The 23,615-nt window shown below is 47.4% G+C and overlaps 1 protein-coding gene across 7 annotated transcripts in view; it reads left to right on the forward strand.

Moving 5' to 3' along the window:
* The window catches only part of ADAMTS17 (ADAM metallopeptidase with thrombospondin type 1 motif 17), a 398,399-nt gene that overhangs the window by 201,790 nt on the left and 172,994 nt on the right, over window positions 1-23,615 (forward strand). For all 7 annotated transcript variants that reach the window (XM_069559119.1, XM_069559121.1, XM_069559120.1 and 4 more), the window contains exons 9-10: window positions 16,141-16,281; window positions 17,872-18,022. In XM_069559119.1, the coding sequence (XP_069415220.1) occupies window positions 16,141-16,281; window positions 17,872-18,022 (292 nt within the window). The remainder of the gene's footprint in view (window positions 1-16,140; window positions 16,282-17,871; window positions 18,023-23,615) is intronic.

Raw genomic sequence — 23,615 nt, forward strand, 5'->3', positions numbered from 1 at the left:
CCCTTGGTTCTGGGAAGACTTGCTGCAACTGGCTGTGAAGTATTGGGTGGTCACCTCTCTCTGGGCTCCAGATTCCACATAGACACAGGCAGAGGGGGCTTCAAGAGCCCCTGAAGTGGTTAAACTCCTATGGTTCTTTAGAGTCTGAGTCTCCACTAGAAGAGGAATTAATATCCTGAGCATCAATTTCCTGGCAATTTATTTTTAATGTGCAAATTTTTCAAGTACCAAAAAGGAGAGGCAGGGCGAATATCATAGAACACTTCAGGGTCCCAACCCTGCCCCCACACTCTGGCTGTTATTCCTAGACCTCACTGCACCCACCAGCATCTCAGGGACCTGGGTATGTCTGTCTCCCTCTCCCACCCCTCGCCCTCCGAACCTCAGGTATAGAAGGAAGGTGGGAGGGTAGGAACGATGCTATTAGGTTGGTGAAAAAGTAATTGTGGTTTTGGACCATGAATTCAAAATCATTATAACTAGGCTCCAACATAACTTTACTAATCAAAATAGAAGCCATTAAAATCAACACATTTTTGCCAATGAGAGATAAGTTTGTTTATTCATCAAATGCATCAGGATTTGATGAACTCTTGGAAAGCATTTTCCCTGCAAAAAGTTGTTGAGATGCTTGAAGAAATGGTAGTCTTAGCAAGAGGTCAAGTGAATATGGCAGATGAAGCAAAACTTTGTAGCCCAATTCATTCAACTTTTGAAGCATTGGTTGTGCGACACGCAGTTGGACATTGTCATGAAGAAGAATTAGGCCCTTGTTAACCAACGCCAGCTGTAGGCATTGTGGGTTTTGGCACATCTCATCAATTTGCTGAGTACACTTCTCAGATGTGATAGTTTCACCAGGATAGTTTCATCAGAAAGCTGTAGTGGGTTAGATGGGCAGCTGACCACTAAACAGTGATCACGACCTTTTTTTGGTGCAAGTTTAACTTTAGAAAGTGCTTTGGAGCTTCTCAGTCCAACCACTGAGCTGGTCATTGCTGGTGGTTGTATAAAATCCACGTTTCGTCATATGTCACAATCTAGTCAAGAAATGGTTTGTTGTTGAGTAGAATAAGAGAAGATGACACTTCGAAATGACCATGTGTTTGATTTGCAGTCAGCCCATGGGGCACCCACTTGTCAAGCTTTTTCACCTTTCCAATTTGCTTCAAATGCTGAACGACCCTAAGATGGTCGACACTGAGTTCTTCAGCAACTTTTCGTGTAGTTTTAAGAGGATCAGCTTCGATGGTCCTCTCAGTTGGTCACTGTCACCTTCCATGGCTGGCTACTGCATTCCTCATCTTCAAGGCTCTCGTCTCCTCTGCAGAATTCTTGAACCACCACAGTACTGTATATTTGTTAGCAGTTCCTGAGTCAAATGTGTTGTTGATGTTGTCAGTTGTCTCCACTGCAGACAGCTAACCCAGGGCCCCAGGACATGGCAGGGGCCCTTCTCCGCCTCACTGCAGCACTCTGCTGTGTGGGCCCCAGAGGCCCAGGGGCTTCGACCTTGACCTTCTGAAGCACTCCACAGGGGGCAGTACAGAGGACTCGTGGGGACCGTAGGTGGCCCCGAAACTGAGAAATCCGTCCCTGTTTACACACTGTTCTCCCGTCTGCAGTGCACAGGAGGTTCTGTCTTGACATCCGGAGCTGGGGGATAACCGAGACTGACTGCTTTGGAACCTTTCAGCCATCTTTCTGTTTCCTGCCCTGTTCAGCCTGGTGCCCACAGTGCCTTTTGACAAATTACACTGTAGGCTAAGAAGCAGAAGGCACATTCTTCTGACTCTCACCCCATCACCCAGTTTCCCTCAAAAAATAAGTGCCAGCCCTCTGTTTAGGCAGACTTTCCTTGGCAGGACCTTGGGAGCACACTGCATGAAGGGAAACACTTTGTACTCTTCAGCTCCCTTGCTGTGTTCTTGCTTGACAAGCCAGAGAGCCGCCCTGGAACCAGAATTCAGAGTTGGTCCCCCCAGCCCTGCAGGATGCCGTTGGCAGACCGGGAGGGGTGAGTGGAGCCACGGGCTCAGACCCACTTATGCCGCATTAGCCTGAGTCCTCGGAACCCACCCCATGCTCTACATTGGCCTCCAGCTAGCGCAGCCAGGCCTAAGGGAAGGCCCACTGCAGATTTGAAGGAGACTACGGGTGACTGCAGCCATGAAATTAAAAGCCACTTACTCCCGGGAAGAAAAGCTATGACCAACCTAGGCAGCATATTAAAAAACAGAAACATTAAGAATTTGCCAACAAAGGTCCTTCTAGTCAAAGCTATGGTTTTTCCAGTAATCATGTATGGATGTGAGAGTTGGACTATAAAGAAAGCTGAGGGCCGAAGAATTGATGCTTTTGAACTGTGGTGTTGGAGAAGACTCTCGAGAGTCCCCTGGACTACAAGGAGATCCAACCAGTCCATACTAAAGGAAATCAGTCCTGGGTGTTCATTGGAAGGACTGATGTTGAAGCTGAAACTCCAATACACTGGCCGCCTGATGCGAAGAGCTGGCTCATTGGAAAAGACCCTGATGCTGGGAGGGATTGGGGACAGGAGTAGAAGGGGACGACCGAGGATGAGATGGCTGGATGGCATCACTGACTCAATGGACGTGAGTCTGAGTGAACTCCGGGAGTTGGTGATGGACAGGAGGCCTGGTGTGCTGTGGTCCATGGGGTCGCAGAGTTGGACACAACTGAGCTGAATGGAACTGAAGGGGTACCAGTGAGCCATCATGCAGTTTGGGAGGGAAACTGGGCCTGACTGCTGCTGCTGTAGCATCTTCACGGGCTCCACAACGTTCTCAACTTCAGGTCATGCAGGCCCTTTCCTGGGGCCTTTCTGTACTCCAGGCCCAGAGCAGGCCACACCAGGAATGTGGGACCATGTCAGTGGTTAATTTGAGAAGAGTGCAGTGTTTTTGTGAAGTCTTCTTCTGAAATAAAAATGGTTTCTTCAATAAATTATCTTTCTTTAAGAAGCTAAGGAGAGCCTCGCAGAACTGTTTAGCATTAGAAATAACCTCCTTTGTTTTGCCCTGTTACAATCCACCATTCACTTTTTTAGTTAGCAAGTGAAGGCTTGTGATCTTATGCCATTCTTGAGAAAATTCATTTGCAGCTGAGAATGTCCCAGATTTAATTGCATGTAAGAGGCCTCTGTGGGAGGTCATTTAGAGAATCCCTCTTTTCAGACATCGTGGTCTAAAGCAATTTACACTGATATTCCTTCATTATCCTGGGCGTGCTGTAAAGCCTTTGTAGATCTCTAGGTTCTCTTCTAATCCATCACATCACAGTCCTGTGGTTTGAGGGCTTAGCACAGATGGCACCGTCAGCACAACCATTTTAGAGGAAAAATGGGCATGAGGTCATACAAAGAGTCAGTTTGAGCCGGCATGGCTCCCTTCTCTAAATCCCCGTGACTTTCGGCTTCTGATGTCTGCACCTGGCACTAAGTCTTCTCCAGCTGTGTCATGAGGTTGTCTTATCTCTCTAAGTATCTGTAAGCCTCTAAGTACTTCGTGGGCCTGCATATACTCTTGCACCAAAGTGATGACATTGGCAGTTCCTGGCACAGTGGTGGTACTCAGGGTCATTGAATTAGATTCTTGTCTCTGCCTGTATAGTTCAGTGTGGTAGCAGTTAGCCACAAGTGAGCCTTTAAATTTATCTCAATTAAAATTTAATATAATCAGAGTTTCAGTTCTCCAGCCGTATTAGCACATTCCAAATGTTCCTAGGCCACAGGTGGCCAGTGGCTGCCATACTGGATAGGCACACAGAGACCATCGCATCATCACAGTGCCTGCTGACTTGTCTGTGGTCGCTGCCAGACTGTGGGCTTCCTGCAGGCAGGGCTGTGTGTGCCCCTCGGTGCTGTGTCCCTGGTACCCTGAAAGTGCCGGTATACGGAAGGGCCCACCCAGCTCTTACTGGAAGAAAGAGTAACAGCTCTGCCTTACGTTGTGCTCAGTCTTCTAGATCAAGAATCACAAAATGGAATCATTTTGTGAACCCCTTGAATCCCTGGTTCAAGCCCCTCACTTCCCAGCTAGGAGAACAGTCCTATTGAGTTAGGAACTTTGCCTCACCTCCCCCAAATAACTGGAGCAGGTCTTTAATATCAACCATGGCCTCTGTCTTTTTGGAGTATCACTCTTTCCACTGTGTTAGACTGTCTTTAGTGTTTACTTTGAAATGGTAGCAGGAAGGCCTCTTAAAATGATTATTTAGAAGAAAATGTCCTTAAGCTGACCAAGTTTACCTACCTGCAAGCAGTCTAGAACAGATGTATCCAGTGTGCAAATATTAGTAGTATGCCCATTAGTTTTTGGACTAGGATAAAGGTCCCCATGTTCTAACTAACATTTTGCATTGTTTGGAAGTCCATCAAATTTCATAAGGTAAGAAATGAGGTATAAAGCTTGAAAGGGAAGAAGCAAAGCAGTAGTGGCTACTGGCAATGGCACCCTACTCCAGTACTCTTGCCTGGAAAATCCCATGGATGGAGGAGCCTGGTAGGCTACAGTCCATGGGGTCGCTAAGAGTTGGACACAACTGAGCGACTTCACTTTGACTTTTCACTTTCATGCATTGGAGAAGGAAATGGCAACCCACTCCAGTGTTCTTGCCTGGAGAATCCCAGGCATGGGGGGGCCTGGTGGGCTGCCGGCTATGGGGTCGCACAGAGTCAGACACGACTGAAGCGACTTAGCAGCAGCAAGTACATTTTGTAAGGGAATCATCTGGCAAACTGTTTGAAGCAGTTAGTATTCATTGGATTGCAAGTCGCAAGACATACAGTTATCCATGGCTTTCTTATTTATACACAAGTAGTCATCAGTTGTGGAAGAATAAAAAGCAGACCTTGCTCACAACTTCAACCAAAAATGTAGGATACCCAGGAATGATGCTGATAACAGAAAAAAGGAAGACCATGATGATACAAACTATAAAACTTTGCCAAAGGGCATTCAAGAAAGCCTGAAAGAGTGAAAAGGTGCCCACATGTCCCTGGATGGCAAGATTCGAAACTACAGTGGTACCAGTTCTCTCCAAAGTAATCAGTACGATTCTGAACTAAAAGGTTGTTGTTACTGTTCAGTCGCTAAGTCATGTCTGACTCTTTGCGACCTCTTACAAAGCCTCCTCTGTCCTCCACTATCTCCCGGAGTTTGCTCAAATTCATGTCCATTGAGTTGGTGACGCTATCTAACCATCTTATCCTCTGCCACTCCCTTTGCCTTTGGCCTTCAATCTTTTTCTGCATCTGGGTTTTTTTCAGTGAGTTGGCTCTTCACATCAGGTGGCCAAAGTATGGGAGCTTCAGCTTCAGCACCAGTCCTTCCAAAGAATATTTAGGGTTGATTTCCTTTAAGATTGACTGGTTTGATCTCCTTGCTGTCCAAGGGATTCTCAAGCATCATCTACAGCACCACAGTTTGAAAGCATCTATTCTTCAGCACTCAGCTTTTTTTATGGTCCAACTCTCACATCTACTGGAAAAACGATAGCTTTAACTTTGCATACCTTTATTGGCGAAGTGATATCTCTGCTTTTTAATACACCGTCTAGGTTTGTCACAGCTTTCCTTCCAAGGAACAAGCATCTTTTAATGTCATGGCTGCAGTCGCCATCTGTAGTGATTTTGGAGCCCCCACCCAATAAAATATATCACTGCTTCTACTATTTCCCCTTCTATTTGCCATGAAGTAGTGGGACTAGATGCCAGGATCTTAGTTTTTTGAATGTTGAGTTTCAAGCCAGCTTTTTCACTCTCCTCTTCCACCTTCATCAAGAGGCTGTTTAGTTCCCCTTCACTTTCTGCCATTGTAGTGGCAGTGTAGTATCATCCGCATATCTGAGTTTGTTGATAAATCTCCCAGAAATCTTGATTCCAGTTTGTACACTTAGTATGTCAGCAAATCTGGAAAACTCAGCAGTGGCCACAGGACTGGAAATGGTCAGTTTTCATTCCAATCTCAATGAAGGGCGATGCTAAAGAATGGCCAAACTACTGTACAGTTACACTCATTTCACATGCTAGCAAATAGATTCAAGGAATTAGATCTGATAGACACAGTGCCAGAAGAACTATTGATGTAGATTTGCAACACTGGATAGGAGGCGGTAACCAAAACTATCCCCAAGAGAAAGAAATGCGACAAAGCAAAATGATTATCTGAGGAGGCCTCACAAATAACTGGGCAAAGAAGGTAAGTGAAAGGCAAAGGAGAAAAGGAACGAAGTACCCATCTGAATGCAGAGTTCTAAAGAATACCAAAGAGAAATAAAGCCTTCTTAAGTGAACATTGCAAAGAAATAGAGGAAAATAACAGAATGGGAAAGACCAGAGATCTCTTCAAGAGAATGAGAGATACCAAGGGAACATTTCATGCAAATATGGATACAATAAAGGACAGAAATGGTATGGACCTAACAGAAGCAGAAGATATTAAGAAGAGGTGGCGAGAATACACAGTATAACAATACAGAAAAGGTCTTGACCCAGATAACCACGATGGTGTGGTCACTCACCTAGAGCCAGACAGTCTGGAATGCAAAGTCAAATGGGCCTTAGGAAGCTTTACTACAAACAAAGCTAGAGGAGGTGATGGAATTCCAGCTGAGCTATTTCAAATCCTAGAAGATGATGCTGTTAAAGTGCTGTACTTAATATGCCAGCAAATTTGGAAATCTCAGCAGTGGCCACAGGACTGGAAAAGTTTAGCTTTTGTTTCAATCCCAAAGAATGGCAGTGGCAAAGAATGCTCAAGCTACTACACAGTTACTCTCATTTCACATGCTGGTAAGGTAAAGCTCAAAATTCTCCAAGCTAGGCTTTAGCAGTGTGTGAACTGAGAAATCCCAGATGTTCAAGCTGGTTTTAGAAAAGGCAGAGGAACCAGAGATAAATTGTCAACACCCGTTGGATCACAGCAAAAGCAAGGGTGTTCCAGAAAAGCATCTACGTCTGCTTCATTGACTAGTCTAAAGCCTTTGACTGTGTGAATCACAACAAACTGTGGAAAATTCTCAAACACATGCGAATACCAGACCACCTTACCTGCCTCCTGAGAAACCTGTATACAGGTCAAGAAACAACAGTTAGAACTGGACATGGAACAATGGACTGGTTCAAAATTGGAAAAGGAGTACATCAAGACTGTATATTTCCACCCTGCTTATTTTACTTCTATACAGAGTACATCATGCAAAATGCCAGGCTGGATGAAGCACAAGCTGGAATCAAGATTGATGGGAGAATTATCAATAATCTCACTACCCTAATGGCAGAAAGCAACGAGGAACTAAAGCACCCCTTGATGAACGTGAAAGAGGAGTGAAGTAGCTGGCTTAAAACTCAACATTCAAAACCTAAGATCATGGCATCCAATCCCATCACTTCATGGCAAATAGATGGGGAAAAAATGAAACCAGTGACAGAACTTTATTTTCTTGGGCTCCAAAATCACCTAGGATGGTAACTGCAGCCATGAAATTCAAGGACACTTCCTCCTTGGAAGAAAAGCTTTGACAAACCTAGACAGTGTATTAAAAAGTGGAGACATCACTTTGCCAACAAAAGTCCATATAGTCAAAGCTATGGCTTTTCTAGCAGTCGTGTATAGATTTAAGAGTTGGACTATAAAGGAGGCTGAGTGCCAAAGAGTAATTCTTTTGAACTGTGGTGTTAGAGAAGACTCCTGAGAGTCCCTTGAACAACAGGGAGATCAAACTAGTCAATCTTAAAGGAAATCAACCCTGATTGATTGGAAGGACTGTTGCTGAAGCTGAAGCTCCACTATTTTGGCCACCTGATGTGAAGAGGCGACTCACTGGAAAAGACCCTGATGTTGGGAAAAATCGAGGGCAGGTAGATAAGGGGGCAACAGAGGATGAGATGGTTGGATGGCATCACTGACTCAAAGGACATGAATTTGAGCAAACTCCAGGAGATAGTGGAGGACAGGGAAGCCTGTCATGCTGCATTCCATGGGGTTGTAAGAGTTGAACACAACTGAGCAAATGAACAGCAACATATGCTTGAAAATACGCTCAAAAAGCCTTCAAGCTAGGCTTCAGCAGTACATGAACTGAGAAATTCCAGACACACAAGCTGGGTTTCAAAGAAGAACCAGAGATCAAATCGCCAACATTCGTTGGGTTGTGGAGAAAGCGATGGCGTTCCAGAAAAATATTCTCTGCTTCATTGACTACAGTGAAGTCTTTCACTGTGTGGATCACAACAGACTGTGGAAAATTCTTAAAGAGATGGAAGTACCAGACCACTTTACCCATCTCCTGAGAAACCTATATGCGGGGCAAGAGACAGCAGTTAGAATCGGGCATGGAACCACTGACTACTTCAAAATTGGGAAAGGAGTACGACAAGGCTGTATATTGTCACCCTGCTATTTAATTTCTATGCAGATTATATCATGCAAGATGCCAGAGTGGATGAATCCCAAACTGAAAGGACTTCTTATGAAACATGATAAACCAAAATCATATGGAAAAGTAAAGTTCTCCAAAAAGACTGAAGAAAGCAGAGAAGGAGAACTGACTTATTTCTTATGCCTTGGTAGAGGCATTTTTTTCTTTATACTCTACAGCCTTTTCGTCTGAATCAGTATTGTCCCCTCTGAAACAGTCACTCACCTTAGGAGGCTATATACTTATTTTGTCAATGGAGCCATCATTCTAAACTTCTTTGGAATTTCTACCTGGAAATAGCTTCAGACACCCCCTCCACACGTCTATAGACTATTTTCCCAGGCAGGTCAGAAACCAACTTGGCTGTATGGATTTTTTTTTTTGGTAAAATTTGCAAATGTCATTTGACTTCAAGTCTATGAAAGAGACACCACAGACGTTTGCATTCATTGGCTCTGGATGGGCTGTTGGAATGCTCTGAGCAGTGGAGGTGTCCGGGTAGAGGCCAGGAGCCCCCCGAGGAGGTGCTGCTGGTTTGTTTGTGTGTTCACGCTGGGGGCCCTCCCCTCATGCCAATGAGGCCGTGGGGGAAGGGGCGTCAAGGGTAGCCTGTGTTCTGTGTGCTGGTAGGCTGCTGTGTCGACCTCGGCGCTCGTGTGCCTGTGCCATTGCACAGCTATTAACTGAGCCCTGCCGTGGGCCCAGCCTGCTCTGGAGCCAGTGGAGCAGAGGAGGACGCGACCATCTCACTGTGTCCCGACCACGTTTGTCTAGGGGCTGGTGAGCCAGTAGGAGCTGTCTGGGCCGAGACAGCTTCTTGCTGAGAGGACCCAGCTGCAGCCCCGGGGCCTGTGTCCCTCAGGTCTTTACCAGTGCTGGCTGCTGGCTGCACCGATAGCTGAACAGAAGTGTGGCCTGCTGCTGGGAGACGAGGAATGGGGGCTATGCCACAGGCCATCGCCAGCAGCCTCTTCCTCTGGAGGCAGCGCGTGGTGTGGACCGAGATTGCCCTCCCGGCCGGGCTGCTCTGGCTTCCGTGAAGCCTCTGTCCAGGGGTCCCATTCTCTGAGTTCCTGGGCCGCACTGGCCAGAGCAGACAGTTCTATTCAGTTAGCTTGTTGTGGAAGAGAAATGGAGTTTAAAGGCATAGGATCAGGGAGATACTGTTCCGTTGGCCTTGAGCCTCCCTCTTCTTGTTTGTGGCCTCTCTTACCTCCCTCTTTAACTCGGAGCTCTCTGAGGGCACCTGAGTTTGCAGCTTGGGTGCAACCAGCCTTCCTTCACTCGGGCATGTGCTTAGAAGCAGCAAGACCCTCCTGTCTTACAGAGCCCATTTCTCGCCAGGCTCTTTGGTGTCTGCTGGCCCATATAACCCTCATCTCCATTTCTTCAGAATGTAAACTCCATAGAAGCAGGGGTCTGGCCCATGCCAGCCCCTGGCACAGTGTCTGGTCATAGCATTTGAGCCATGTTTGTTGAATAATGAATGAATGACATTAAGTACCACGAGCCCTATTCAGTCATAGACCAGGAAGCAGAGGCTTGGAGGGGTAACACTGCTCTCTCGAGGCAGAGCTGGAATTTTCACCCAGGTCAGTCTGACTCCAAGCCAGGCCCTTTCAAATATAGCACTCCTCTTCTTTGTGAGAAGCAGGGGTTTCATACCATCCTCTTTGACTATTTACGTATTTTCATCAAAACTATTAGAAAAATCAGAGCATGTGTGCAGATGTTGAAGCAGAGTCAGGGGGCAGGCGTGTGGGGACAGAAGGAAGTTGAACAGGGGAAGCCTCGGCCATGAGAGGCGTGGTGTCTGCTGTTGTTCACGGGGCCCAGAGTGGTAGTTTTGAGATTAACCTGGCGTGTAACCTCAAGCAGATGACTCCAGTTGTGTAGCCCCGAAAGGTACTCATCAAGAAGGAGGGCAATGACATGGTTACTCCTTTCCCTGTTCTATCCGGAGGCTGTAGAGACATAGCAGTGATGTAAATTGAAAGCACTCGGGTAAAATAATAGCCCTGTGTCGCTGCATGTTGTGCAGAGTTAGGTTCTGAAATAAGGATGAAAGGTGAAAATAGTTCATCAGAATTATCTTTGAAAATCACTTTGGAAGGACCACGTCAGATGCTGAACACAGCCTGTCTTAAGTTTATCACCCCAGTCTCCCCCACACTGTTGGAAGTGACAGCTGTTTCTCTGAGCATCAAACAAAAGTTGAACTTCATGCATCAAGACTCCACACCTTGTGCCCTTGTTGGGTGAAAAATTTGTTTCGTGAAGCATCAGAGTCACCCTCAGAGTGATGCTGTGCTCACAGAGAGGGGCCCCCAAACCCTGAGAGAAGGGCAGATGGCCACCTTTCTTCTGTCCTCCCGAGGGTGTGCAGTCACATGCGTGAATGCACTCGTCTGCACGCTCATTAACCCAAGGAGGGGATAGAATTGCCTGTGCTTTGTTTTCTTTTTCTTTCTCTTTTCCTGTCTTTCATCCCAGTTACTTGAAATAAAAGTTTAAAGCCCATTTGAAATGTGTCTTGTGTGTTTGCTATGGCTAAGTCACTTCAGTCGTGTCCGACTCTATGTGACCCCATAGATGGCAGCCCACCAGGCTCCCTCGTCCCTGGGATTCTCCAGGCAAGAACACTGGAGTGGGTTGCCATTTCCTTCTCCAATGTATGAAAGTAAAAAGTGAAAGTGAAGTCGCTCAGTCGTGTCCGACCCTTAGCGACCCCGTGGACTGCAGCCCACCAGGCTCCTCCGTCCATGGGATGTTCCAGGCAAGAGTACTGGAGTGGGGTGCCGTTGCCTTCTCCATCTTGTGTGTTTAGGTATATGTATATGTTTATACACTCACACATGCAAATCCTAGGCAACACTACTTTGAGGGAAAGCCAGATATGACTCTACCTCAAAAATCTCATCAAATTTTGACCTGACATCAAAATCCCATCCATGTAAACCCAAGAACATGAGTGCTTTTTTGATTTCAGTATTCTGGTTAGCTAAGAGAGATATGTACTATATACTATGATGTTCCTTATCCATTTTCACCTACTATGCTATTATCCATTTTAGCAAAATGCACTTAATGTCACCACTATTTTGGTTGTTCTTTATCCATTAGTGATTCAGAACTCCATCGTGTTTTGGGATTATTTGTATTCTGGGAACCTAGGGTGGAGCCCGTAGGTCTACTCTGGTAGTTGAAGTGTTCCTGAGTCCCTGCAAGTTGATGAGCTCAGTTTCCTATATAAAAATAAAAACAACTTCTCTGAGGTGAGAGAATATGGATGCTGTGTTCCCTATAAATGGGGTTATTGATGATCATGACAATCAACCCTATTGTTCAACCTGTATAAATGAGTGTAGCCTGTTACCCTTGGTGACTTTTAATCCTTGAAGGTAAAGTTTCTGAGTAGCTATAGGTTGAGGGTAGTCTGGTTCTTGGCAAATAGGTAGTGGTCGTAAAGAATTTCCCTTCTACAGTGATGTTGGAGGTGTTTATTATTATTTTATTAATCAACAGTAATGATCTCCTGGAAACTGCTGTGAGCCTTTCCTGTTATTTCAAAGTCAGTAAACATTTATTGAAAAGGGACTGGCAGGCAGTGTTCCCCGGGGACAATTGAAGCAGGACTCAAGCCAGCCTCAACCCCTTCCATGGAGAGACTGCCCTCATGGGAGCCTTTTGGGGGGTCTTTCATTCCACCTGAGCACTTATTTCACAAACCCAGCCAAGAATACCATAAAGGGAGGCAGCCCGGGTCACAAACCTAACATCAAAACACCCAAGCATCCAAGGGACAGGCTCTGAACCAGGTGAAGCAGAAGTTTCCACAATGGCATGGGTAGCACCCCAGAACACCTAGGATCTCCTGCTCCTTCCAGGACTTCAGTGAAGCTAGCAAGGCGGGTGCATTGCCTTTCAGAATTCGCACATGGATTTCCTGAAGCAGATTCGGAAGCACCATGTTCTTTTGTCTTAAAGTCTACTCAAGGCCATGAAGTCATTGTGTTTGGTAAATGTGTACCACGTGTGACATGAGACCCATCTATGTCCTTAATCTCAGTCACTTACAGTTAAAGTTGCTTTAACTTTATGCTTAATGCTACATGTTCTGTTAAATATAATGTTACCACAGACATCAACCTAAAATAACATGAAATTTCTTCAGTCAAGTGATCTTTAACTTAAACTAAAAATAGCCTAAGCTGTAGTTTATGTAGACCTCAAATATCAAAACTCCTACCTAAATGCGAGTTCCTCAATTTGTGAGGCTCTTGAACATTTTAAGCAGAAGTTTCATTTGAACATTTTAAACCAGATCCAGCACCATCTGTATTCGAGACAAGCTCCAGAAACCCGAGAACGGCACCCCTTGCTGATCCTGCTGACCAGAACATTCCTTAGGGAAGTCCCTCTCTGGGGGCTGGCAGCATGAACCACTCACACAATGCCCTGTGGGCATACGGGTGTCAAGGGCACAGTCAGCTTTTCTGAGCACTTTGGTGGGCAGAGGTTTGTCTCCAGAGAGACCAGGCTCTCTGGCCAGCAGAGTCTGGCATATGGGCGAAAGAACCTCTTTGATTTTACAAGCAGCTTGACCACGGGGAAAAAAGCTGAAAGTAAGTCACAAGTGAAACATTCCTCCATACGTGGCAAAGCCATTCTGCCAGGGCTTGGCTGTCCTCCGACTGTGGTTTCCCAAACAGCAAGGAGCGTCTGGGGGCCGCTCAGGACGTCCCAGCTTGGGATGTGGGAGGGGGGCTAGGATCCCAGGTTGAACCTCCCTGGGATTGGAATCTCCCAGGGGGCAATGTCAGTTTGACCTGCTCCACGTTCTGTGCTCACACTTTGTCCTTAATGATGGAGTTTGGAGCCACTTTTTTCATGAGACCTTGTATTTGTATAACCTCTACACTGGAGTTCCCTGGAAGCCATCAACATTCTCAGATCTACCCATTTGAAAGTCCTATCACTCATTTTATTTATAGATATGCTGCTGCTGCTAAGTCACTTCAGTCGTGTCCGACTCTGTGCGACCCCAGAGACGGCAGCCCACCAGGCTCCCCTGTCCCTGGGATTCTCCAGGCAAGAACACTGGAGTGGGTTGCCATTTCCTTCTCCAATGCATGAAAGTGAAAAGGGAGAGTGAAGTCACTCAGTCGTGTTCGACTCTTAGCAACCCCATGGACTGCGGCCCACCAGGCTCCTCCGCCCATGGGATTTTCCAGGCAAGAGTACTGGAGTGGGGTGCCATTGCCTTCTCCGATTTATAGATATATCAAACCCTAAATCAAATTTAAGGTGACTTAATATCTTTTGCAGTCAGTTCCTATCTTTCCTGAAACAAAGAGATGGATGTGTGTGTGTGTGTGTGTGTGTGTGTGTGTGTGTGTGTGTGTGTGTGTAGATAAAGGTATGAAAAGTGAAGTGAAAGTCGCTCAGTCGTATCCAACTCTTTGCAACCCCATGGACTATACAGACCATGGAATTCTCCAGGCCAGAATACTGGAGTGGGTAGTCTTTCCCTTCTCCAGGGGATCTTCCCAACCCGGGGATTGAACCCAGGTCTCCCGCATTGCGGGCAGATTCTTTATCAGCTGAGCCGCAGATAACAAGCAGGAAAAAAAAGTAAAAACCTGAGTAATACCATTAATAACTCTTATTGGTCAGATGTATCTGATAATTTCTAGGCTCTCTACTTAACCCTAATTGGATGGATTCCTGGCATCTAGGCAAGAAAACAAGACTGCATCTACCCAGAGATGGTTTTCATTGTTCTGTTGAGCAGGCCGCTGCCCTAGACCAGGATAGCTACTGTGGATGTGGGTCCTCCAATTTTTGCATCTTTTCTCCTGCGTCAAATAGTTAATCCATTTGATAAATATTTATAAAGTACTTGCTCTGTGTCAGTCATGGGTGGACAGGCTGGGATGGAAAGCTGCGCTGAGGGCACCTGGTGGGGTGGAAGAGCCCATGGGAAATCCCAGGAGTGGGCATTTTTCAAGGAGAGGTTTGGCAGGAGAGGCCTGGACTGAGGGGAAGTGGGCGCCAACATGTAGGCGCCGCAGCAGAAACCTTCCTGTCTGACAGGATAGCAGGGTAGTGGTTGGTCAGCTGAGCCATTAACCGAAAAACTGGGTCAAGAGAGGAAATGCAGAGAAATTATACTTAGGTTCTTAAACATTTGGCCCTTTTGTTTTGACTTAAGTAATGAAAACATTCATTTTGTCACCAATTTTGTGGTGGGGGCGAAAGCCTTTTCTCTGAGGGAAGCTGACTGGGCTTCCCATCACCTTCCTCACAGAAACCACAACTATAGTGTGATGAGCTTGAGTTCAGTGTGTTTTTATTCTTTTTTTAGATTCAGCAGACCTTGAAAGACCCTTGTGAAACAGTCTAAGGGCAGATTTTTATGATTTTTTCCTCAACTTCTACCGTTGTCTTGCCCACACCCAGCTTGGCAGCAGCCTAGTTTAGCTTCTAGCTAAATTGCTTTTTATGAAGACTTTACTTTTATGCTCATATTACACTGGTTAACATAACATGTAACCACATGTATTGATTGAAATAACAAGTATTACTAGTATAAATAGGCTTGAGTATAAATTCAGTTCCCCTTTGGTAGGCACACCCTCAGCTATAGGAACGGGCCCGCTGGGTGACCAGAGGGAGCAGGTGCTCAGGTGCCAGGCCCTGCTGCTCCAGGGATGGGAGTGGGGTCAGCGCCCCAGTTTCATGTGGGGTGGCCTCTCTGTCCAGGAGCACCGAGTGGTCCTGGAATGTGCGGAGTGAGAACGCAGAGGAAATGGGGAAAGACAGTCGGAGGCGCGTGAGGAGAGCTGGGAGAAATAAGGCCGCAGAGGCGCGTTTAGAACCTCTTGGCACAGCCGTCTCTGGGTCCATCTCATCTCCCAGGCTGATTTGATGGCTTATTGTGCCCTACTGTATCTTCTCTTTCTGGCACTTGAGAATCCTCTCTTAAATATGTTTGAAGGAATGCTCATGTGTGTGTTGACAAAGAGTGAGCAACCCTTATGCACGGTGAATCTCTGCCCTGGAGGTCACAGGTCAGCAGACAGTGGGCCATCTGATCATGGGCGTTCTGTTTCTCAGCTTCCCCTCACTGGCAGCCCGTTTGTGAACTGAGATCATTGTTCCGCTTACAGTTAGCCCCTCTCATCTACATCAGCTTCCTGCTGTCTTCCAAGTACAACTGGGTGGGGAAGGAGATAGGTATGATCTTGGTGGACCCAGGTACAGTGATGTGAATCAGAAGCCATGAGTGTTCATGAGTCTTCTTAAGTCAGAGTCTTGGCTGGCACCAGCCCTTAGCTTAGTGACTTCTCCGCAGGCAGTGAGATGCTGAAGCATTACACCGGGGTATGTCAGTGTGGAAAAGCAAGTCTGACCATCAGAAGAACTGTAATGTTGCATTTAATAACATTGGTTCACTCATTTATTATTCATTAGGTAAAAGCTGTTGGTTACATGGTCGATCAGTTTCCTCTCACTGAGTAAGCAAGCCATCACCCCGCTCTTTCTCTCTAAGCTCTGAGAATGGCAGGGAAGCAGGCCTCTCCTGTGCGCCTCTGTGTGACTGCGCTGTGATCTAGGTGGGCACAGGGGGCTGGCGTCCGGGCCAGGAGATGAGAAGCCTGTAACGAGCGCCCTCTCCCCCTCTCCCTCGGGCAGCTTGGGCATGAACCACGACGACGACCACTCCTCGTGCGCCGGCAGGTCCCACATCATGTCGGGAGAGTGGGTGAAAGGCCGGAGCCCCAGCGACCTCTCCTGGTCCTCCTGCAGTCGAGATGACCTCGAGAACTTCCTCAAGTAAGTCCTCCAGTCGTTCCGTCCCAGCAGTACAGTAGGAAGTGCTACAGTGCTTCCTAGAGCACAACAGTCGGGGTATCAGCCAATTGGAGCAGAAGTGAGTCTCTTACAGCTCAGCTGGAGAGACGTCCTTCCAGGAGCAGAAGTGAGTCTCTTACAGCTCAGCTGGAGAGACGTCCTTCCAGGTGTGCACCTGGTGTGACGTTGGCCGCCCTGCTGGTGATCACAAATTTTATCAACGGAAATGTCAATGCAGCGACCATATCCTGGCAAGGTTTCGTTTCAGTTCTCTTCATTATTTTGACCGTGAGTGGGCGCCACCCTAGCGGCGCCCCTGGCTGCTGCAGAACTGGGTGCTTCCCCGAAGCTCAGGCTGCTCCCCTCGATGGACGTCCATTTGCTGGGAGGAGGGCTTGCTTACCTTCCTCACGTGTGGGGCTAGGACGGGTTTATCTCATAGCCACTTTCTTTCCAGAATGTGTCTGCCTTACTCCGTTACAGATTTCAGTGGAAGAATTAGCTGTCTGATGTCAGACCTTTGTCAAATAGAGTCTGTATTCCAGTACTGTGTGCATCCCTTAGCGTCAGGACCTCAGGGCTGAACGTATAGGCTTGACAGGCAGACCCCAATCGCTTCACCACTTAACTGCATCATCTGTACCCCCCACAGAGACAAAAGGGGTCAGCGAGTCTCTGCTATACACAGAGTTTTATAGTCCTGTAACACAGTGGAGTGCTCAGTGAACTCAGGAAGGAGGATCAAAGGGATCACTCTGGCTTCTGTCCTCATCCTGGGTCTTCTTTTATGATGTTTCCTGTAGCTGGGAAACTAAGGGCTTAGAAATGGTTTCTTGTTAGTTTTAATATAGTCGGCCTGTGTGTATTGCGTGCATGCAACTCTTTTCTTCAAGAATCTTGGCAAGAGGCTGGGTTTCCTTTTTCCTACCATCTGCCTTGTTTTAGGAACTGAAAAATAAAAGCATTCAAGTATTTAACTCCTAAAGGAGCCACAGTCATACCACCCCCCGGTTGTTTTTCAGAGCTGTCCTCAACATCTCTGAACATTTCTGTCCTGGTTGAAATCCTTAAGTCTTCTGCACGGTGTGCCGCCAGCCAGCTTTCATGGCCAGGCAGGACACCTGGAATAGCCAGTGTCCAGAACCTGACAGACCCCGCCCCTAAGAAAGTCTGCAGAATTGGAAATAAGCTTGCTTGCTTGATTGTTTGCTTATTTATTTAAAAGCAAAATAAACCTAACTCCAATTTTTTCTTGATTCATTCTGAGAACATACCATAGCAATCTATTGCAAAAGCATTTTCATCCAAGAAAGCACTCAGACTCCCCAAGAAAAATACATTGCTATGTGAATGATATGCCCGGGCCACTTTTGTTGCCCAGCTCTCGTGGCCTCCAGGGTAAAGATCTGCATTCAGCTATCTGGAAAAGAGCCAAAGGTCTAGTCCCCGTGTCTGGTGCTTGGTCATCTCCCCATAGATAACTTGGAGAGCACTGCTGCTTAGTTACTGCCAGAGTAGAACAAAAACCTGGAAGGTACATTTGCAGACCAACTATCTTCTTGGCTGTTTCAGGTCAAAAGTCAGCACCTGTTTGCTGGTCACAGACCCCAGGAGCCGGCACGCGGTGCGCCTGCCCCACAAGCTGCCAGGCATGCACTACAGTGCCAACGAGCAGTGCCAGATCCTCTTTGGCACCAATGCCACCTTCTGCAGAAACATGGAGGTAAGCTGCCTCGGGAGGGGAGGGCTGGCTCGGGAAGGAGCATCTGGCTTCTGTTGGTGGATACAGGTATTTACACTCCACACACACACACATGTGTATACATGTATAGGCATACATGCGTGCACAGAGCGCCCAGTATGAGTCACACATGCACACACACACGCTCTCATACATAGGCAGCTTTGCAAGGGGGTGGTTCAGAGTTACGGCGGACACTAAGAGCCTAATATTTTGTTTTGTTTTTTAGTATAGAGGTCTTTCTTGGTAATATTAAGACACAGGAAGAAAGTTAATCAGTCTGTTCCTCTTGGAGGTGATGCAATGTTGCCTGATACCAAATCCTCACAGATACAGAAGAGAGCTAAAAACTACTGGATGTTGGAGGGTGTCATACGGAGAACATTTAGTGAATGATAACTTGATTATATGATAATAGTGTTAATAGCCCCATTAAAATGTTACCATTTTTGGAGCAATGCCCACATGTTCTGCCCTAAAGCTTCCAACGTGCCTGATCCCAGTTTACGATTACCACAGACTCCCCAGGTCACTCTCCCCAGGGTATAGATGGTAACACCAAGCCTCAGGGGTGAACTGATCATTCAGAATGGCCTGGCCAGGAAGTAAGTAGAGGCAGGATTTGACTCAAGTCTGTTCACCCCCAGAGCACACGCTTTCTGACCATGCTTCAGATAGCATGGCCCCTTCTGTGGGTAGAAGTGCGCCAAGAAGGATGTGCCGGGCCCTGGGGCAGGCAGTCTCTGTGCTGGGGTCCCTGGGGGGAGGCCAGAGCAGCCTGTGGTCCAGCCAGAAGTTGGCAGCTGGCTCAGGAAGGGGGGCAGAGCCAGAGTCGTCATGGGGCGGGAGGACCAGCTTGGGATGAGTGGGACTCAGGAGCCACGCAGCGGCAGCGGGCCTGGAGCTCAGGGCAGTATCTAGTCCGAGGGAGGCAGCCTGCAAGGCTGGGCAAGTGCCCAGAGCAAGAACTAGGGATGGGAGCAACTCCAAGACAGCCCGGGACTGCGCCTTCAGAATGAGACCTCGGGCGGGATCCTGGCCAGCACAGCAGGTCAGCCTGGACCCCGGGAGGTGGGCTGCTGCTGCCTCTTGAGTGTTTCCTGGCTGTGTGTGAATTGGTTCAGAAAGTCTGGGTGGAACCCGCAGGGGGGTCACTGCTTGCCGTTGTTCAGGGTGCTGCAGAGGGTCATGCCTCATGACTGGGCCAGCGCCTCCTGCCGGCTGTTTCCTCAAAGGGTGTTTATCCGCAGAGCTGTCTAGAATCTTTCTCTCCCATTCCCCTGTGGAGGTGTCAGCAAGGGTCCCTTCCAGGCCCTGGTGGCAGGAAGCTGCCTCCCACTTCACATCCAGCCACGGCTGGGTTGAAGGTCACTTCCCTGGGAAGATGGGGCCAGGCCCAGGATCTGATCAACCCAGTGGTCTGCCACCATGTCCGGTGCTCACTGTCTGCCTTGATGTTAAGGCCTGACTGTTCAGGTACCATATGCTGGCCAAGAGGCATCCTGTTTGCCTGTCCCAACCTTTAATCCCTTAAAGTCCGTGATGGCACAGAACTCCTGGAGAGGGCAGGTTTCAGTGTGACGGCAGCAGGAGAGCTGTGTGCATGGTGTCCTACAGGAGGACTCCGAGCATTCAGGAAGGGTAAGAATGCCTGGGCACCCAAGGGGGAGAAGAGGGAAGCACCCAGCTGAGTCAGTGGGCATGCCGTGGCCACTCTGCCCACTGTGGAGTATTCCCTGCCCTGCAGACCAGGCTGAACTGGCCCCACAGGTGGGCAGGACTGACAGGTGGGAGCTGACCCAGGCTGCCCCAGGATACTGGCTTCTAGCAGCCAGACTGTTGCATACCAGTTGGGTCAGTAGTGATGGGAGGAAGGGTGTACAACTCCTGGAGGCTCAGGATCCCCCAGGCTAGACTCTTTCTTGCATTGTCACATAACACCCTGACTGCACCCCACGAGGGCAGGAGCTTTGAACCCCACTTAACAGATAAGAAAACAGAGGCTGAGAGAGGCTGGGTAATAGACCAGGGTCACTCAGCCAGAAAGGGATGGGCTAGATGTGACTATTACTGCAGGAGAAAAGGCAGGCCCTGTTTATTCAAAGACAGATTCCAAAGGAGAGGAAGGTGACTTGGTATTTTATTTTCTTCATTGGCATCTTTTTGCTTGAAGAGGGCAGTGAGAGGTCAGCAAGTCATGATCAGCTTAGCTTCTCTCTTGAAGCTCCAAATATGACTACATAAAGGGAGATCTTTTTGCTTTGTAAGTTATATCGCACCTGAGCATTTATTCCTGCAGCTCACTAAGAACCACGAAATATGCTTCCCTGCTTGCCTTTTTTCTGAGAATTTCACCAATACCAAAACAAAGTTGGCATTTTTCTCCCCAGATCCCAGCAGTGTTACTGACCAGAGTTTTGGCCTCTTTAATCAATAGAAATTGATCAAAGGCCAGACAAGAAATTCAGGCAAGGCTTCACTGAGGGGAGCAAGTAACAGGTTCCCATGCTTGCTCGCTTCCTGAGGGTTCCTCATCTGGAGCGAGCAGTGTGCCCAGGGGTGGGGCTGGAGGGCTGGTTCAGGTGATTTGCCCACCCTTAGGTGGTGCTGGGTGCAGGGAGATGTGCAGGGCCCTGATTTTGTTCTCACCACCCTGTGTTTGCTCCTGGCTCTTCAGAAGTGGCAGTTGGGTTTTGTTTTGGGTTTTTCTTTAACAGTTCTCTGTCTTGCTGACCAATATGTTCCAGCTGTGCATATACGTGGTTATTTTTAGTCCCTTGTACTTTTTGTATTTTGTTGCTCGAGGAGACGTTTGTCCAGGCGCAGGCACTGCAGCAGAGGCTCCCAGGTGCCAGGCCCTAGCCTGTCTCAGCAGGAGCGACTCCTCAGGGGCATGGAGGTGCGTCTGCGAGCTCAGCTGGCTGGGCATCAGCCTCACCTGGTGCTGACCGTCTTGCTTACAAGGCTGGTGGTGCCTCCTTTGGCGTGACTTTGCTAGTTGGGAAGCAGTAACTTCTCACGCTGGAGGAGAGGTCATACTAATGCCAGAGACGTGCTGGCGGAGGAGACAGACAATTGCCTGCTGGGGCCCCGGCCTTGGGGAGTGCCGCCCCCAGCTGGGGCACCGCCCTGTGGGATTCTCAGGCTCACTTGACCAGCGTTATGCTCGTCTGTGCACTTGTAGGTCTGTTTCGGTTGACGTTCAGTGTGACAGGCACGCATGTTGAACTGTTCCTTTCTTCCTGCAAAACTGACTCTGTGCTGGGGTGAGCCCCTCCCCTTCCTCCTGATCTTGCTGCTGCTGCTAAGTCACTTCAGTTGTGTCCGACTCTGTGCCACCCCATAGACGGCAGCACACCAGGCTCCCCCGTCCCTGGGATTCTCCAGGCAAGAACACTGGAGTGGGTTGCCATTTCCTTCTCCAATGCATGAAAGTGAAGTCGCTCAGTCATGTCTGACTCTTCGCGATCCCATGGACTGCAGCCTACCAGGCTCCTCCGTCCATGGGATTCTCCAGGCAAGAGTACTGGAGTGGGGTGCCATTGCCTTCTCCACTCCTGACCCTAGTCCCCTTGTTAGCTGCCTTTCACCTACTCTGTTCCAGATCTGCTTGCCTTCCTGCTCTCCCTCAAACCCAAAAGGTCTGCTCCTGGCGCAGACGCACTGTGCTTCCTGCTGTTTCCTCTACCTGGACACTCTTCTCCCAGTTGTCCACGTGCCTGAGCCCCTCATTTTGAGTTTGTTTGTTTGCTCAGATGTAACCTTCTCAGGGAAGCCTACCACCCTATATAAAATTGCCATCTGGTAATTCTCCCTGTCCCTTGGCCACCTCATGTGAAGAGTTGACTCATTGGATAAGACTCTGATGCTGGGAAAGATTGGGGGCAGGAGGAGAAGGGGACGACCGAGGATGAGATGGCTGGATGGCATCACTGACTCGATGGATGTGAGTCTGAGTGAACTCCGGGAGTTGGTGATGGACAGGGAGGCCTGGCGTGCTGCGATTCATGGGGTCACAGAGTCGGACACGACTGAGTGACTGAACTGAACTGAACTGATAGACTTTGAGAGCAAGTACAAACTGGACCAAGACAAGACCTGAGTCTGAGCAGACCCCACACTGCCCAAAACCCATCCACAGATCTTCCTAGATATATTGGAGGACTTTCTGAGTAGACAAATCAACTGGACCAGGAAAACAGAGAAATTAATTGGGCATTCCTCTCACTACCACTGTCTATATATTCTGCCCCCTGCCCCTGTTTTTCCCCCTTTCCCCCGTTATCTTCTCAAACTGTCCTGATGTGGTTCTTTATTACTCCTTCAATTTTTAAAAAATTTATTTATTTTTTAATTGAAGGATAATTGCTTTAAAGAATTTTGTTGTTTTCTGTCAAAACTCAACATGAACAAGCCATAGGTATACATATATCCCCTCCCTTTTGAACTTCCCTCCCATGTCCCTCCCCATCCCACCCCTCTAGGTTAGTACAGAGCCCCTGTTTGAATTTCTTGAGACATGCAGCAAATTCCATTTGGCTATCTATTTTACATATGATAATGTAAGTTTCCATGTTGCTTTCTCCATACATCTCACCCTCTCCCCTTCCCCTTCCCCTTATGTCCATAAATCTGTTCTCTATGTCTGTTTCTCCACTGCTGCCCTGTAAATAAATTCTTCAGTACCATTTTTCTAGATTCCATATATGTGTCTTAGAATACGATATTTATCTTTCTCTTTCTGACTCACTTCACTCTGTATATTACAGACTTTAGGTTCATCTACCTCATCAGAACTGACTCAAATGCATTCCTTTTTATGGCTGAGTAATGTTCCATTATGTATATATACCACAGCTTCTTTATCCATTCATCTGTCAATGGACATCTAGGTAGCCTCCATTTTCTAGCTATTGTAAATAGTGTTGCAGTGAACAATGGGATACATGTGTCTTTTTCAATTTTTCTTTCCTCAGGGTGTATGCTTAGGAGTGGGATTGCTGGATTACATGGTGGTTTTATTCCTAGTTATTTAAGGAATCTCCATACTGTCTTCCATAGTGGCTGTATCAATTTACATTCCCACCAACAGTGCAAGAGTGTTCTGTTTTCTCCATACCCTCTCCAGCATTTATTGTTTGCAGACTTTGATGATGGTGATTCTGACTGATGTGAGGTGATACCTCATTGTAGTTTTGATTTGCATTTCTCTAATAATGAGCGATGTTGAGCGTCTTTTCATGTGTTTGTTACCCATCTGTATGTCTTCTTTGGAGAAATGTCTGTTTAGGTCTTTTTCCCACTTTTTGACTGGGATGTTTGTTTTTCTGGTATTGAGTTGTACGAGCTGCTTGTATATTTTGGAAATTAATCCTTTGTCTGTTGTTTCATTTGCTATTATTTTTGCTCATTCTGAGGGGTTTCTTTTCACCTTGCTTATAGTTTCCTTTGCTGTGCAAAAGCTTTTAAGTTTAATCAGGTTCCACTTGTTTACTTTTGTTTTTATTTCCATTACTCTAGGAGGTGGGTCATAGAGGATCTTGCTTTGATTTGTGTCATCGAATATTCTGCCTAT

This window comes from Ovis canadensis, chromosome 18 (assembly GCF_042477335.2).
Source record: "Ovis canadensis isolate MfBH-ARS-UI-01 breed Bighorn chromosome 18, ARS-UI_OviCan_v2, whole genome shotgun sequence".
NCBI lineage: Eukaryota > Metazoa > Chordata > Mammalia > Artiodactyla > Bovidae > Ovis > Ovis canadensis.